The 18,008-nt window shown below is 42.6% G+C and overlaps 1 protein-coding gene across 1 annotated transcript in view; it reads right to left on the reverse strand.

Annotated features, from left to right (window-relative positions):
- LOC121580978 (rho GTPase-activating protein 21) overlaps positions 1-18,008 on the reverse strand; it is an 84,146-nt gene that overhangs the window by 46,522 nt on the left and 19,616 nt on the right. The window contains 4 exon segments of the mRNA XM_041896230.2: positions 5,916-5,970; positions 6,071-6,149; positions 7,402-7,494; positions 16,254-16,272. Of these exon segments, the coding sequence (XP_041752164.2) occupies positions 5,916-5,970; positions 6,071-6,149; positions 7,402-7,494; positions 16,254-16,272 (246 nt within the window).

The following is an 18,008-nucleotide window of genomic DNA, read 5'->3' on the forward strand; positions in this document are numbered from 1 at the left end:
CTAAATGCGTTTGAGCCTATCAGTTGTGTTGTGACAAGGTAGGGGTGGTATACAGAAGATAGCCCTATTTGGTAAAAGACCAAGTCCATATTATGGCAAGAACAGCTCAAATAAGCAAAGAGAAACGACAGTCCATCATTACTTTAAGACGTAAAGGTCAGTCAATACGGGAAACTCCAAGAACATTGAAAGTTCTTCAACTGCAGTCGCAAAAGCCATCAAGCGCTATGAAACTGGCTCTCATGAGGACTGCCACAGAAAAGGAAGACCCAGAGTTACCTCTGCTGCAGAGGATAAGTTAATTAGAGTTAACTGCACCTCAGATTGCAGCCCAAATAAATGCTTCACAGAGTTCAAGTAACAGACATCTCAACATCAACTGTTCAGAGGAGACTGCATGAATCAGGCCTTCATGGTCGAATTGCTGCAAAGAAACCGCTACTAAATGACGGCTATAAGAAGACTTTCTTGTAGGTCTTTCCAAGAAACACGAGCAATGGACATTAGACCGGTGGAAATCTGTCCTCTGGTCTGACGAGTCCAAATTTGAGATTTTTGGTTCTAACCACCGTGTCTTTGTGAGGGTGAAAGGATGATGTCCGCATGTGTGGTTCCCACCGTGAAGCATGGAGGAGGAGGTGTGATGGTATGGAGGTGCTTTGCTGGTGACACTGTCAGTGATTTATTTAGAATTCAAAGCACACTTAACCAGTATGGCTACCACAGCATTCTGCAGCGATACGCCATCCCATCTGGTTTGCGCTTAGTAGGACTATAATTTGTTTTTCAACAGGACAATGACCCAAAACACACCTCCAGGCTGTGTAAGGGCTATTTGTCCAAGAAGGACAGTGATGGAGTGCTGTATCAGATGACCAACCTCCACAATCCCCCGACCTCAACCCAAATGAGATGGTTTGGGATGAGTTGGCCAACAAGTGCTCAGCATATGTGGGAACTGCTTCAAGACGGTTGGAAAAGCATTCCAGGTGAAGCTGGTTGAGAGAATGCCAAGAGTGTGCAAAGCTGTCATCAAGGCAAAGGGTGGCTACATTGAAGAATCTAAAATCTAAAATATATTTTGATTTGTTTAACACTTTTTTGGTTACTACATGATTCCATATGTGTTATTTCATAGATTTGATGTCTTCACTATTATTCTACAATGTAGAAAATAGTAAAAATAAAGAAAAACCCTTAAATGAGAAGGCGTGTCCAAACCTTTGACTGGTACTGTAGTTCTCATCCATGATAGATAAATTACTCCACCAATGCTCAGACAGTCAAAACATTACATGAGTACCCAAACATTATGAGTAAAAGCAATAGAGAATGTCCTGGCTTGGTCTGGCTGTTGTACTGAAGATTCCTTGTACAAACCAACCAATTGACACAATTCAAACCTGTTTCCTCCTCTGGCTGTTTGGCTATGGGTGAATGGCTGTGAATAGGCTTGGCGGTATACCTTATACCGGAGTATTTGGAAATAGCCATGGGATGGTTTTTCAATACAATTGAAACTATTTATTTTATTTAAAAAATATATAATCGTAATATTTGTAGCTACTTTTTAAGTAAATACATGGCAGTCAACTTGTGCAATACGTTAGGAGATAAAGTAGATTGCTTTCATCATTTCACCGGTCACATCATTTTTCATTATTACCGGTAGTCAGCAGTCATGTAGGATAGAAGGATATCCTACAGACACCCGACAAGGCCCAAATCCCCGTCATTCGCAGGAGAAAGAGACTGAGATATCGTGGACGTAGGTCGGCGTGCCTTGTAAGGATCCGACGAAGAGTGAGTAAACTGCCCCTTCCGTCAATCCTATTAGCCAATCTTCAATCATTTGAAAATAAATTAGATGACCTAATATTACGGTTATACTACGAACGAGACCTTAAAAAGTATAATATCTTATGTTTCACTGAGTCGTGGCTGAACGACGACATGGACAACATACAGCTGACGGGATATACGCCACATCGGCAGGATAGAACGGCTGACTCCGGTAAGACAAGGGGTGGCGGTCTGTGTGTATTTGTAAACAACAGCTGGTGCACAAAATCAAATAGTAAGGAAGTCTCGCCTGAGGTTTTGCTCGCCTGAGGTAGAGTATCTTATAATAAGCTGTAGACCACACTATTTACCAAGAGAGTTTTCATCTATATTTTTCATAGCTGTCTATTTACCACCACAAACCAATGCTGGCATTAAGATTGCACTCAATGAGCTGTATAAGGCCATAAGTAAACAGGAAAACGCTCAACCAGAGGCAGCGCTCCTAGTGGCCGACTTTAATGTAGGGAAACTTAAATCCGTTCTACCTCATTTCTACCAGCATGTTAAATGTGCAACCAGAGGGAAAAAAACTCTAGACCACCTCCATTTGGCAAATCTGACCATAACTCTATCCTCCTGATTCCTGCTTATAAGCAAAAACTAAAGCAGGAAGCACCAGTGACTCGGTTAATAAAAATGTGGTCAGATGACGCATATACTAAGCTACAGGACTATTTTGCTAGCACAGACTGGAACATGTTCCGGGATTCTTCAGATAGCATTGAGGAGTACACCACATCAGTCACTGGCTTCATCAATAAGTGCATCGATGACGTTGTCCCCAAAGTGACCGTACGTACATACCCCAACCAGAAGCCATGGATTACGGGCAACATCCGCACTGAGCTAAAGGGTAGAGCTGCCGCTTTCAAGGAGCGGGACTCTAACCCGGACGCTTATTAGAAATCCCGCTATGCCCTCCGACGAACCATCAAACAGGCAAAGAGTCAATACAGGACTAAGATTGAATCGTACTGCACCGGCTCTGACGCTCGTCGGATGTGGCAGGGCTTGAAAACTATTACAGACTACAAATGGAAGCACAGCCGCGAGCTGCCCAGTGACAAAAGCCTACCAGACGAGCTAAACCACTTCTATGCTCGCTTCGAGGCAAGCAACACTGAAGCATGCATGAGAGCACCAGCTGTCCCGGATGACTATGTGATCACGCTCTCCGTAGCCGATGTGAGTAAGACTTAAGCAGGTCAACATTCACAAGGCCGCAGGGCCAGACGGATTACCAGGACCAGTACTCCGAGCATGTGCTGACCAACTGGCAAGTGTCTTCACTGACATTTTCAAAATGTCCCTGACTGAGTCTGTAATACCAACATGTTTCAAGCAGACCACCATAGTTCCCGTGCCCAAGGACACTAAGAACCTGCCTAAATGACTACCGACCCGTAGCAGTGACGTCTGTAGCCATGAAGTGCTGGTCATGGCTCACATCAACACCATTATCCCAGAAACCCTAGACCCACTCCAATTTGCATACCGCCCCAACAGATCCACAGATGATGCAATCTCTATTGCACTCCACACTGCCCTTTCCCACCTGGACAAGAGGAACACCTACGTGAGAATGCTATTCATTGACTACAGCTCAGCGTTCAACACCATAGTGACCTCAAAGCTCATCACTAAGCTAAGGATCCTGGGACTAAACACCTCCCTCTGCAACTGGATCCTGGACTTCCTGACGGGCCGCCCCCAGGTGGTAAGGGTAGGTAACAACACATCTGCCATGCTGATCCTCAACACGGGGGCCCCTCAGGGGTGCGTGCTCATTCCCCTCCAGTACTCCCTGTTCACCCATGACTGCATGGCCAGGCACGACTCCAACACCATCATTAAGTTTGCCGACGACACAACAGTGGTAGGCCTGATCACCGACATCGATGAGACAGCCTATAGGAAGGAGGAAAGAGACCTGGCCGTGTGGTGCCAGGATAACAACCTCTCCCTCAACGTGACCAAGACAAAGGAGATGATTGTGGACTACAGGAAAAAAAAGAGGACTGCGCACGCCCCCATTCTCATCGACGGGGCTGTAGTGGAACAGGTTGAGAGCTTCAAGTTCCTTGGTGTCCACATTACCAACAAACTATCATGGTCCAAACACACCAAGACAGTCGTGAAGAGGGCACGACAAAGCCTATTCCCCCTCAGGAGACTTAAAATATTTGGCATGGGTCCTCAGATCCTCAAAAGGTTCTACAGCTGCACCATTGAGAGCATCCTGACTGGTTGCATCACCGCCTGGTATGGCAACTGCTCGGCCTCCGACCGCAAGGCACTACAGAGGGTAGCGCGTACGGCCCAGTACATCACTGGGGCCAAGCTTCCTGCCACCCAGGACCTCTATACCAGGCGGTATCAGAGGAAGGCCCTCAAAATTGTCAAAGACTCCAGCCACCCTAGTCATAGACTGTTCTCTCTGCTACCGCACGGCAAGCGGTACCGGAGCGCCAAGTCTAGGTCCAAAAGGCTTCTCAACAGCTTCTACCCCCAAGCCATAAGACTCCTGAACAGCTAATCAAATGGCTACCCGGACTATTTGCACTGCCCCCCCACCCCCACCCCATCTTTTTACGCTGCTGCTAGCTACTCTGTTAATTATTTATGCATAGTCACTTTAACTCTACCCACATGCACATATTACCTCAACTACCTCAACTAGCCGGTGCCCCTGCACATTGACTCTGCACCGGTACCCCCCTGTATATAGCCTCCCTACTGTTATTTTATTTTACTTCTGCTCTTTTTTTCCTCAACACTTTTTTGTTGCATTGTTGGTTAAGGGCTGTAAGTAAGAATTTCACGGTAATGTCTACACCTGTTGTATTCGGCGCATGTAGTAATAATAATAATAATAATCCATGTGGCAAATAAAATTTGATTTGATGTGGTGTTTATTTACAAGCACAGAACGATGAGAGACCTGAGCCTTGTGAGTCACTCACTGTTGTGCAGCACGCGCCAGGTGATCTAGTTACAGTATGGAATTCACAACTAAATGTTTGCCAGCTAGATATCTTATAACTATTAAGTTAACTGTCTAAAATTTGCTAAATGCTCTGCAATTGTGCATTTGGTTTGCTAATTTAGTAGCTATCTAGCTAAGTGGTTAGCTTCTTCCAAAATCAAGCTTCGCTTGGTAACAGCAAAGAATCCCCTCCTGGATCAAGAGCCTTGCCGTCTAATATTTGTTTTGTGCGTGTAGCAAACTGTGAGTAGTATTTTTTTGTTACTTGTGTAAATTTATGAGCTGGGATGTCTGTCTTACAAATGGTTTAGGTCAGGGACTATCACAACGCACTAGTTAGCATTTAGTTAGCATTGTCTATGGGATGTTACATGTACTTGTTAGCATTGCATTGATTACAAAGGCTCAGTGGGGATTGAAAACAGCGCCACTTGTGTTCAGTGCCAGTATTACCGAATATCCCAGTATGGCAAAAGGTCGGTATGAAGTTATGACAATCTGGATACCGCCCAAGCCTGGAAGCCTGCCTGTCACATGCTCTGGAGAGTGGGCGAGAGACCGAGAGACTGGCAGGAAGCAACCAAGGCCCAGTCTGTAGCATGCTGTAGTTTATGTATGCATTTAGGCCAGTACCCAGCCGCTTACATCCTAAATCATTTCTCCCCTCAGTAAGTTAGAAACATCTCATTATCTTGCCTCAGTTATAAAGTGTCTGAGTGAGTGTGTGTTTATTTATGACTTTGTTGTTTGCAAAGTGACCCTTCCAGTTCCCAGAATGAGGCCAGCCCTGCAGCAGAGAAGAAGTAGCAGCACTTGGAGAGGACAGGGTGTGGTGGCCTGGTTAGGAGGCCCAGATAGAGCACTCTGAAGGGAGAGGGTTTCACCAGAGTACTGCCTCTCCCCTCTGGAGCAGTACTGCTGTCCCCACACCCTTCACAGAGAAACTAGAGCAGCTTTCTAAGCCTTGATCACATAAATAGCAAGTAAGTTGATGTAGAAGTGGAAATAAACTCTACTTCTGTTTTACAGTGGGCAAATATAGGAAGAGATTAAATCAATGGAGTAATGATCTTTAAAAACTAACCAGCTGCAGTATGTCTTCATCTTTTGGCATCACACAGAGTTCAAGAGAGGCATCACTGTAAAATAACAGATAAAGTCAAACATTGTAAACTACAACAGACCAGCAGGAAATCAGTCACTGACAACAATGGGAAATATTAATATTTGAGAGCTCACCTGTTTTGGATCAAGGCTATGACCTGAGAGTACGTTTTCCCAATGATACTTTCTCCATTTACCTTTACTATCCGGTCTCCTGTTGACAATAAGAAAGAGTTTAAAGCGGCAATATGTAACATTTTGGGTGACCTGACCAAATTCACATAGAAATGTTAGTTATAGATCTGTCATTCTCATTGAGAGCAAATCTAAGAGAGCGGTATATATGTTCTGTGCTCTAGTTCTATGCTTCCCGTTCTAAAGTTTCGTTTTTGCGTCTTTTACTTTCGGGTTTGTATACCAGTTTCAAACAGCTGAAAATACAAAATGTTTTGGTTTAATGAAAATAACTTTCACAGCGGTTTAGATTGTACAATGATTATCTACACTATCCATTGGTTGTTTTGTGACAAACTGAAATTATTTGAATTTTAGCAACCAGCAATGGTGTCTCCTTTTTAAAACCCATTGGAGAAGAAAGTCAGAGATTCTTATCCAATGGATTTTGAGAAGGAGACGAGGAGAGAGGACGCGAGGAGTATGCAATTGAGATCTTCCCTATGTGTCTTTGAAGAGATGAACCTGTGCTGGGAGGTAGAGGAAAGTAGCTAAGCCCTCAGTAAGAGGCAGCTTTCCTGCTAGGCTGACAGTCAGAGGAGAGCAGAGGAAACAGCTCTGATCAGTCATCTGATGTGTGTTTACAGTAACTGAGTGCCTAGGGGGAGCTGAGCTCTGTGCCTTTACTAACCCTCCACACAGAGGAACCACTGAGAAGACTACACCCAATATACTACATTTAGGTGAAAACAAATCATTATGTACAGCCCTATATACACAGTGTATAAAACATTAGGAACACCTAATACCATACCCCGTTCAAAGGCACTTAAATATTTTGTCTTGCCCATTCACCATCTGAATGGAACACATACACAATCCATGTCTCAATTGTCTCAAGGCTTAAACATAATTATTTAACCCATCTCCTCCCCTACATCTACACTAATTGAAGTGGATTTAACAGGTGACATTAATAAGGGATCATAGCTTTCACCTGGTCAGTCTATGTCATGGAAAGAGCAGGCGTTCCTAATGTTTTGTACACTCAGTGTATATATATATATATATGCCATTTTGTTGATGCTTTTATCCAACATTATAATGTCAAATGTGTCACTAGTTCTATTATCATAACGAATACAGTAAGGTTTAAGGTAAACTACAGCAAGGTTGTCTTTTTAAAAAATTACTCCAATATGATATAATAATTTGTATGATGTCGCCTGTCCACACATACACATAGGAAGGTAGAGCTCCTGTCTGTTGCTTTTGGAGATGTAGTCAGTTACCTGTGCAGAGTCCAGCTCCGTGGGCGGGACCACCCTCATTCACTTGCTTCACAAAGATGGTGTCCATTGGCTCCAGCCTGTTCCGTTGTCTCCCTGACAACAAAGGCAAAGTGTCATCATCAACACATTCCTCTGGAGGTCACATGGTAGTGACATACCGCCTCTGCTCATAACAGTAACACAGTATAGTCAGTAAATTAATTATCACAGCCATACTACATAAAGTATCTGGCCACTCAAAAATATTTTCGTATTTTTTCCATTAGTCCACTGTTGACAGCCCCAAAATGTTTTGCATGTCAAATCAAATGTTATTTGTCACATGCACCGAATACAACAGGTGTGGACTTTACCGTGAAATGCTTACTTTCCCAACAATGCAGTGTCACTTGCCATACATTTACATTTTACATTTTAGTCATTTAGCAGACGCTCTTATCCAGAGCGACTTACAGTTAGTGAATACATATTTTTTTATTTTATTTTTTTATACTGGCCCCCCGTGGGAATCGAACCCACAACCCTGGCGTTGCAAACGCCATGCTCTACCAACTGAGCTACATCCCTGCCGGCCATTCCCTCCCCTACCCTGGACAACGCTGGGCCAATTGTGCGCCGCCCATGAGTCTCCCGGTCGCGGCCAGCTGCGACAGAGCAGTTACATCACAATTACGCAAAATGCAGCATAATGCAAAACGCATCATGATGATGATGTGGCAAGTGACACTTTGCTTCTTCAAAGTCCAATATCTTGAAAACGTGACTGCTGACATGCAAAACATTTTGGGATTGTATCAACAGTGGACTAATGAAAAAAATACCTAAAGATAGTTTGAGTGGATTTTTTATTTTAGTACTATAGGATATTATCATAAAGCAGGGTTCTTTAACCCTGTTCTTGGAGAGCTACCATCCTGTAGGTTCTCGCTCCAACACCAGTTGTAACTAACCTGATTCAGCTTATCAACTGGCTAATTATTAAAATCAGGTGCGCTAGATTAGGGTTGGAGCGAAAACCTACAGGACGGTAGCTCTCCAGGAACAAGGTTGGAGAGCCCTGTCATAAAGAGACTAGAAGGGTGGTAGTCAGATTAAATTTCCCTTTAGAATGAAACATTGTTGACCTCAGATTACATTAGCAGACCTACAATACCCTATACTAAGAGCAGAGGACCCAGGCTATACTGCTCCACCTATAACTCTCAGTTCAACACGACCCAGACTGGGACGCACTCTGAATGTGAAGCTGCCGGGACAACAGGACAATGGCTACCAGACAACCATAAATTGTTTCGAAAACATTTCCTGATGAGCGCGCGCGAGAGAGAGAGAGAGCGCGAGAGAGAAAGAGCGTGAGAGAACACTCGAGAGAGCGAGAGAGAGAGATGGAGAAAGAGCGCGAGAGAAAGCGTGAGAGAACGTGAGAGAGAAAGCTAGAGATGGAGAAAGAGATGAAGAGAGAGAGAGCGAGCGCTAGCAAGAGAGATAGCGAAAGGGAAAGACCTTGAGAAAGAGATTTAGAGAGCAATAGAGAATGAGAGACTGTCACAACATTCAGAGGCATGTGAATTAAAGCAATGACAGCAGAGAGAAGAACAGTGTGGTTTCTCTGTCTGTGTCACATCGGCTGTCCACAATACAACAGGTCTGAATGAGAACTCAACCAAGTAGGAAAAAGCCTCCTAATATGGTAGCCGAGCTAGTGGAGATTTGGGAAATGAATAGTCCGAGTTTAGTAGGAGAACCTGTTTGCTCATTCTGCTCCTGTCTCCTAGCAGCTGCATGGCTGCAGAGGAGAGGAAAGCAAATGAGAGAAGAGAGAATGAGCGGGAGGGAGGGAGGGAGAGCAGAGAGTGAGCAGAGAGTGAGCTCAGCTGCACAACTCCCACTCCTTCCCTATAAACAGAAGAACAGCTCCAGGCTCACTAGACGCAAAGCTCTGTCCAACGACTTATCATTCTGTAAATTGGGGGGAAAAATTATAATTGATGAAACTCCAAATAAATAGGAATGTTGTGAGTATCTTATATTGAAGTCTTAATGGTAATCATGACTTAACACTGGTAAGCACCGAATGTGGAAGCAAGATCATTTGCCATACAGGTTTTTCAATACAGAATAAGCGCATAGTCGTATGTGTCTGATAGGGAGGGAGAGAAGCTAGGGAAGAAAGACATGTATATATATATAGAGAGAGAAAGCCAAGTGATTGAGTGAGAAAGATGGGAGTGTGAGTGTTTGATAGACCCTGAGTGCCCACTCTTTCTCCCTCAGTGGGTGTGTGAGAGATCGAGAGACGACAGATCTGTTAACAGTAATAACAGGTGCTCACCTTAGAGGTGAGCCACTGAACCTTTCTTGGAAGAGCTATGCAAGACAAGGCTAGCGTGCTACACACGCATCACCATCACCTGGCCAGCATGTTCAAACAAACCTATTGTTTCTCACAAGTATCCTAATGTGTCATGTAAAGCTGCAACAGCATATTTGTTTGGGAAGGGAAAGGGGATACCTAGTCAGTTGTACAACTGAACGCATTCAACCCAAACGGGTCTTCCGCATTTAACCCAACCTCTCTGAAACAGAGAGGTGCAGGGGGCTCCCTCATAATAAATGATCCAGTGATTTGATAACTAGTACTGACTCAACGACTGTTGCTGCGACCATTCTCTGTATTCCTCAACACTAAGATGAGCTCAGTCAGTCCCAGACAGCGTAAATCATTTGGAGTGAGGAGCCAGTTGAAATCTTGACCCTTTCCTTTTCATTTCCTCTACATAGTGATTTTTATTAGAACCACCTGAAGTTGTTCGCAGTAGGGAATGATGGAACTTAGTAAGTCAAATAAAATAAAATGGCCAGTAGAGGGTGCCCCAGAGACATGTGTGATCCCCTAGTCAATCAGGTGTGCTGTGGGAGACTCGCTGGGCTTCCAATGATGCAACACTGGGGCAGGTTCACAATGGTAGCCATTTTCATGAAGCCTTTGGCCGTGTTCGAGAGCGTCAAAACCGTGAAGTATCATGGGTAAATTGTGACTGACACATAATATTGAGTAATTATTTATGACGCATGCAAGGTGACTTGTAGATTAGTTCGTCTCAACTCGCCTTTAAAAGGTCAGCTGCAATGTCGAACGTGCCCTTTGTTTTAGCCACCACGTGGTAAACAAAGGGATTCTCTCTCATTCACAATGGCTGTCCTGGGATAACCCAGAGTCAGCAAACTAGTCTCCACACACACACACACCTGGGAATATAATGTGACACCTATACTGTACAATATACAGTAATATGACAGTAGAGAGATTGAAGAGAACCAACATGACACAGGGTTTACGTAAGAAATATCTTGCTGTGTTTTATTAATGCAGATGTACATTGCTTTGCATTGTAATTTCAGCTTGGCATCAGACACATGTTGTGCTTCAGTTGCACTTCTCCACTTGGATGAGAATTCACGAACGGGCATTCTCTCAGCAGACAGTGCTGACTGATGTGTAGCTACTTTTTCTCTGGTACTTTTCTCAGTGTAGCCTACTTTTCTCTAGTAAAATGCAAGATTAACTTCAAGTAAAACATTAGGAAATGTAGCTGGCTACATTTTTTGTATGATAAACAGAAATATGATGGCCATACATCGTTTTTGGAAAAGATACCTTGCTTTTTCATTGTAAGCTAATTTACTTGTGTGGCTGCTAGCCAAATAGTGTTGCACTTCTGTTGTCATCTGATGGAAATTAAGCTATTTTCTGCCAAATGTATTGCACCAATGTATCTTCTGTGAAGGAAAACGACACTACATGACCAAAAGTATGTGGACATCCTCAGCCCCCACTCTTCTGGGAAGGCTTTCCACTAGATGTTGGAACATTGCTGTGGGGACTTGCTTCCATTCAGTCACAAGCGCATTAGTGAGGTGGGGCACTGATGTTTCGGAGTACGCATGTCTCGAACTTCGCCTCTCCCGAGCCCGTTGGGGAGTTGCAGCGATGAGACAAGATCGTAATTGGATTGCAATTGTATATCACAAAATTGGGGAGAAAATGTAATTAATTAATTACTGAGCTCTTCAGTAAGGCCATTCTATTGCCAATGTTTGTCTATGGAAATTGCATGGCTGTGTGCTCGATGTTATACACCTGTCAGCAACGGGTGTGGCTGAAATAGCTGAATCTCCTAATTTGAAGGGGTGTCCACATACTTTTGTGTATATAGTGTATAGTTGCATCCCCGATAACTCTATTGAAGCAACAAAAAAAACGTTACTTTCAATATAAAATGCAGGTGAAATGGTTTTAAACGCATATTTTTTGATGGTCAGCATTTTGAAAATGCTGATTTCTGAACTCTAAAGGCCGGTTATGCTTGGTCTAATGACATGTCTGTAGACAATTAGAATGCGACAAGTGTCGCTGTTCAAAACAACATCTAATTTATACCCTGGTGGAATGTCTGTAGACCGTCGCTGCGACTGTCAGTTTCCTTGTCACACAGACATGAAAAAAGTTTACATCTCTGCGACTGTCACAATGTCTGTTGTCGTGGTTACCGGACTGCCACAGCAACCAGACCAAATCCGCCTGTGACAAGATGATGCAGGAGTTCTACAATTCTCTGATAGAATGACCTACTTTTATTTCAAAACACTGTGGCAGTAAGTTATTTCTGTAAGCTCGCCCATTACCTTGCAAATAATAATGTTGTTGTGGGTTTATTTCCCTGTAATAATGAATAAAAAGTAGCTAAAGTTCAGACGTTGTCAGCTATCCTCTGGATATTATTTGAACTGGCTAGCCAGCTAACTAGCTAGCAACGCAACAAAACATTGTTTAGAAAATTGCTTTTAGTTGCCTAGCTTGCTAGGTTGTCATTTACCAAATACATTTTTAAACGGATGGGTTTATTGGTGTTAAAATAGAGAAAGAATGCTATTTGGAGCACCTGGCTGCTGATGTCATGCAGAGGCTGTCGTTTTGTGTTTATACCTTTTCAAAACAACAAGTCTGATATCGGACATCAATAGTATGTTCATGGTGTCGCTATGACTATTGTCTACAGACATGTCGATAGACTGACTGTAAACCAGCCTTAACGCGACCCCTGAGGACATCAGCAACCACAACCTGAAACAAGCACACTGACGAACGCAAACCAAAAGTATTGATTTAAGATCTCTCTCTCTCTCTCGGAGCTCCATGCTTTTTAATGTAATAACCTAGTTTATAGCTTTCCTGTAGTGGTAGCACAGCCAAGCCATGGCCGTTTCGCCTGGTTGGAGCATCTCAGGTTGTGCTTTCACAACTCAGGGTCACAGCACAGCCAGCCAATTTGGTCCCTGTGTCTGTCACTCTTTCCAGTGTCCAGCATTATGAAATGCAAGGCCTGGATTACTTCATATTTTCCCCTGACCTGACTGAGGGCTAGACAGAGTGAGACCAAGTCATGGAAGCTATTATGGTCTCGCTCTCTGGACAATCTCACTGGCTGTCAAAGATATCATTGTATTTTTCCTTTACAGTATGTTTAAAACAGAACATTTTCCTACTTCATCCAATCCTTCAGAGGAGAACTTAGACATTCTCCCTCTTTCTTTGGTGAATGTAGTCTACATTTTTTCCCTAGCATATTTCCACTGATTAAAAAAAAAACTAACCGTAGTTTATATGCACACAGATAAAACTATTTGCCTTCAAATTTCTGGATTGTACATACATTGTTTCTTTCCTGGACATAGGCCTATATCCTACTCTGTAGGTCCTCTGTAGCTCAGCTGGTAGAGCACGGCGCTTGTAACGCCAAGGTAGTGGGTTCGATCCCCGGGACCACCCATACACAAAAATGTATGCACGCATGACTAAGTCGCTTTGGATAAAAGCGTCTGCTAAATGGCATATTATTATTATTTATTATTACTCTACTGCTCAAGTTGTCAAAACACATCTCTGATATTAACTCTAGTTGGACAGGTTCCAGCAACAGCAATACACCCCTATGGTCAACAAAAGCCCACTCAAAATATACACAGTTTAAACACACAAACAATCCACAGGGAGATCCCAAACACACACCTACTACCATAGTGGTGTTAGGAGGAGACGAGACACACTGGAACAGCAGACCACAGGCCAAACGGATTGCTCAGAATGTGGGCATGATTAGTTTTATTCAACGGGTGTAGTGTTCTACAAAAAAAATGAAAGCCTAAAAACAAAGGCTTTGGGTAACTTTGTTGTGAATTGAAAGGGGTTAAGGGTTATAATCTTTCTTCAACAGGACTAGAGCTGTTACGGTGACCGTATTACCGCCACACCGGCAGTCAAGAGTCATGATGGCAGTCAAATTCCATGTGACCGTTTAGTCACAGTAATTAGGCTTCTCCAAGCTCTGATGCTGCTGATGGTCATTAGTAGCCTACCAAACTTGCTAACTGCCTGGTACTCAGCACTCTATTGTCCCTCTAATCACTCTGACATCAATGCAAATGTAATCGAAAATCTAATCAAACACTTAATGAGAGCTCATGAGCTCATGTTGCGCAACATTTCTATAGGCTATGCATTTTGTGAGAGTAAACAGAGTGATGGCCTCTATTAAAAAGAGGAGGATCCCATCAGCTTTCTATAGGCTAGGCCTACTATATTTATTTCTCAACTTTCCTAATATTAAGCACATTGCTTCTCTTTACAACAGGAGTATAGCCTATCTGGCTGGCATGAAAATGAACCATGGGAAAAGCGTCCTCCATTCGCTATTTAAGTGCATAGATTCCATGTATTTTTCCCCCTGCCCCTGTTTCGAGAGAGGTGCATGATAATGGTCCATTCTAAATCAAAACAAATTTCACACATTATTTAGTATATGTAAAGACAAGATTAAATCAAGAATAGTCTGATGGGTGACAATATTAGCCTATCACTTGTGAATGATGCCCATCTTAAGGCAAGAAACAGCGCAAGCCTTTTTTTCCCCAGACCTTTTCAAATCATAGTCTCACACCTCATGTAGCCTAGCCCATAGGCCTATATGTTTTGATAAGGTTTGAAGATCATTTTCACCATAAAAATAAAGCTTTATAATAAAAGGACTACATGCATAAATCACATTTGCGGTTACTTTTGAGAATGGTGTTTTCCTGCTAATGGAACATTCGCGCTTATAGCCTACCGCCGTGTGTGCATTGCTGCGCTTATAATGTGAAGAAATAGCCTAATAATTTATCAACATTTTAAGCTAAATGTTCTGATCTGTTGCATCACCCTCATTACTTAAAAAAAGTTTTTTGATGCTAGTGGTTGTATTAATTTGGGATCTATTGCATCCCACAACTGTCCCAGACTATATTTGGAATATTTCTTTCTTGCACAGAATAGGTCGACTTTTGTACTATGGTGGATAGTAGATTGACATAGGCTAGTGCTGTTGCTGTTCGTTAGGCCTACTTATCTTGTTGGCTGACGAAAAGTAAATGTGGACAGTTCTTCCAATATCTTCAATATGCGCCTCGGAATTGGATAAGGACGCGCGCATTTGTGTCCCCGATGTGTCTGTCTTCACTTGTAGCCTGTGAGAAAGACCCGATCACATGACGGAGAGCCATGTGAGTGAGAGGTGCTTCGAAGCGCACTGCCGGGAGAAGGGAATTATAATTACTATATTCAGCCCAAGGGCACAACGGCCACACAAAGGGGATGCCCCAGGAAATTCCTTGCATTATCAAGTGCTTGTCAAATTGTGAATGGGAGACTGATGAAGTGTGTACAGCCTGCGCAAAAAAAACAAAAGCAGAGCTCATGCCTTTCATTTGCCTTTTTTCAAATCATCATTAGAGTCGCATCATGCAGCCTTAGAATGTCTAAAAATCTAAACATATAGCCCAACATTTGTATCACAACTAAAGTTACATAAATAACTAAATTAAGCATATAGGAGTACCTGTTTCTTTGTTAACCGCTCAACACAGAATAGCCGCATGTGCGCACTCCCTCAAATCGTTTGGAGAAAATAGCCTTTCTATGTTATTCAGCTATGTTCAATTGTATTCTTCATACTATAAAATAATATAAAATAATGCCACGGAATTCTAAGCAAGTCTTGTCTGCTAAGTGAACTAGTGTAGCCCGCCGCCATATGGCATAGCCAGATCAGGGCCTAACATAAGGACAACTCAGAGTAGACTACATTTTCTTTATATCATGTTTCCTTAGACCTGTCTAAAATAAATAATGGATTTATTGTGATGGTGTAGGCTATATTACATGGATTCATTAGACTTTTTTAAATGTAGATGTTCCAAAAGGTCTGCATCAGTGGCTTGTAGACTATGCATGGAAGACAGGAGATGCTAAATTATGTGTTTATGTTAATTAACGGTCAATTACCGTTAGACCGGCAGTTATTTGCTTGACAATCACCGGCTGAAAAAATGTCATGACCGCCACAGCCCTAAACGTAAAACAACAAAACACCCATGCACAAAACACCCACACACACACACCTACAAACACACAATCTAAAAATGCAAAAAACTAAAAACAAGGGCTTTGGGTAACATTTTGTAGTGATGTGAAAGGGTTGACACTGACAACAAAGTGCAGTTGGAAAGATAAAGGTCAAGGGTCAGTTGAGGACAGTAACCGGTGGTGCTGCTGGCCAAACAGTTTCAGGCAGGCCTCTACAAAGGTCACCCTAACACAACAGCTACATCGTGCCATGTGCATAACAAGGAAGTACAGTAAAAGAGCTAAATCAACAGATGGAAAAATCATACTAAGTGGGAGGCAGAGACAGAGTGACTGACTATGCAGTACTGAAGGACAGACAGACAGGGAGAGGAAGTAACTGTCAACTTACCTCTGCGGCCATGCTCTTCCTGTAAAAAATTAATAAAAAAAACAAACATGAGTTTTAATGCCCTTAGAGATGCAGCATTGGTCTGTAATGTCTGATATCCCAACAGTTATGATACATCCTTTGGTGCGGATAAAATCTGCCATTTTGTTATTTGCCACCAGCAATGATGAAGATATCGGAGTTGAAAGAGGTCAGGGAGTTGTTTAACTCTACTGGATCAGAGTCCCGAAATCGGGACAGTTGCTGCTCAATATGCAATATTTGACTAGAATGGCGTTGCAAACAAAAGCCAACTTTCCGGGACAGACATGTCTTATATGGTCAGAAAGCTTAAATGATTGTTAATTTAACTGCAGTGTCCATTTTACAGTAGCTATTACAGCGAATAAATACCATGCTATTGTTTGATACTTATTGGATTTAAGCATATCAGGTGATGTGTATTTGTGTAATGAGGGAGGGTGTTGCCTAAGGAGATCAACACCCTATATCAAGGTGTGTATAATTATTAGGCAGCTTTTTTTCCTCAGGCAAAATGTGCCAAAAAATTGATTTAACTGACTCTGAAAAGTCAACAATTTTTAAAAAGTATTTCAGAGGGATGCAGCACTCTTGAAAGATATTGGGGCGTGATCACAGAACCATCAAACGTTTTGTTGCAAATAGTCAACAGGGTCGCAAGAACCGTGTTGAGAAAAAAAGACGCAAATTAACTGCCAAAGATTTGAGAAGAATCAAACGTGAAGCTACCAGGAACCCATTATCCTCCAGTGCTGTCATATTCCAGAACTGCAACCTACCAGGAGTGCCCAGAAGTACAAGGTGTTCAGTGCTCAGAGACATGGCCAAGGTAAGGAAGGCTGAAACCCGACCACCACTGAACAAGACACATAAGTTGAAACGTCAAGACGGCCAAGAAATATCTGAAGACAGATTTTTCAAAGGTTTTATGGACTGATGAGATGAGAGTGACTCTTGATGGACCAGATGGATGGGCCCGTGGCTGGATCAGTAACGGGCACGGAGCTCCACTTCGACTCAGACGCCAGCAAGGTGGAGGTGGGGTACTGGTATGGGCTGGTATTATTAAAGATGAGCTAGTTGGACCTTTTCGGGATGAAGATAGCCTCAAACTACTGCCAGTTTTTAGAAGACACTTTCTTCAAGCAGTGGTACAGGAAAAAGTCTGCATCTTTCAAGAAGACCATGATTTTTATGCAGGACAATGCTCCATCGCATGCGTCGAAGTCACGTGGCTAGCCAGTAAAGGCCTTAAAGATGAAAGAATAATGACCCCTTCCTCACCTTACCTAAACCCTATTGAGAACTTGTGGTCCCTTCTTAAACAGTCGATTTACGGTGAAGGAAAACAGTACACCTCTCTGACCAGTGTCTGGGAGGCTGTGGTTGCTGCTGCACAAAAAGTTGATCGTCAACAGATCAAGAAACTGACAGACTCCATGGATGGAAGGCTTATGACTGTTATTGAAAAGAAGTCTGGCTATATTGGTCACAGATTTTATTTTTTATGTCAGAAAAGTTTATTTGTAAATTGAGTTGTTTGTTTATTATTTTCACTTTAACAGATGAAAATAAGCAAGTGTGATGGGGAACTTTTCGTTTTTTTATTAAGTTGCATAATAATTGGGCACACTAATAGCTGCCCAATAATTGTGCACACATAGATATTCTCCAAAGAAAGCCAAAACCTCACTTTTACTTTCTTAAATATTCAGGTTTGAGGTTTATTCACAT

Source organism: Coregonus clupeaformis, chromosome 14, assembly GCF_020615455.1.
Source record: "Coregonus clupeaformis isolate EN_2021a chromosome 14, ASM2061545v1, whole genome shotgun sequence".
Taxonomy (NCBI): domain Eukaryota; kingdom Metazoa; phylum Chordata; class Actinopteri; order Salmoniformes; family Salmonidae; genus Coregonus; species Coregonus clupeaformis.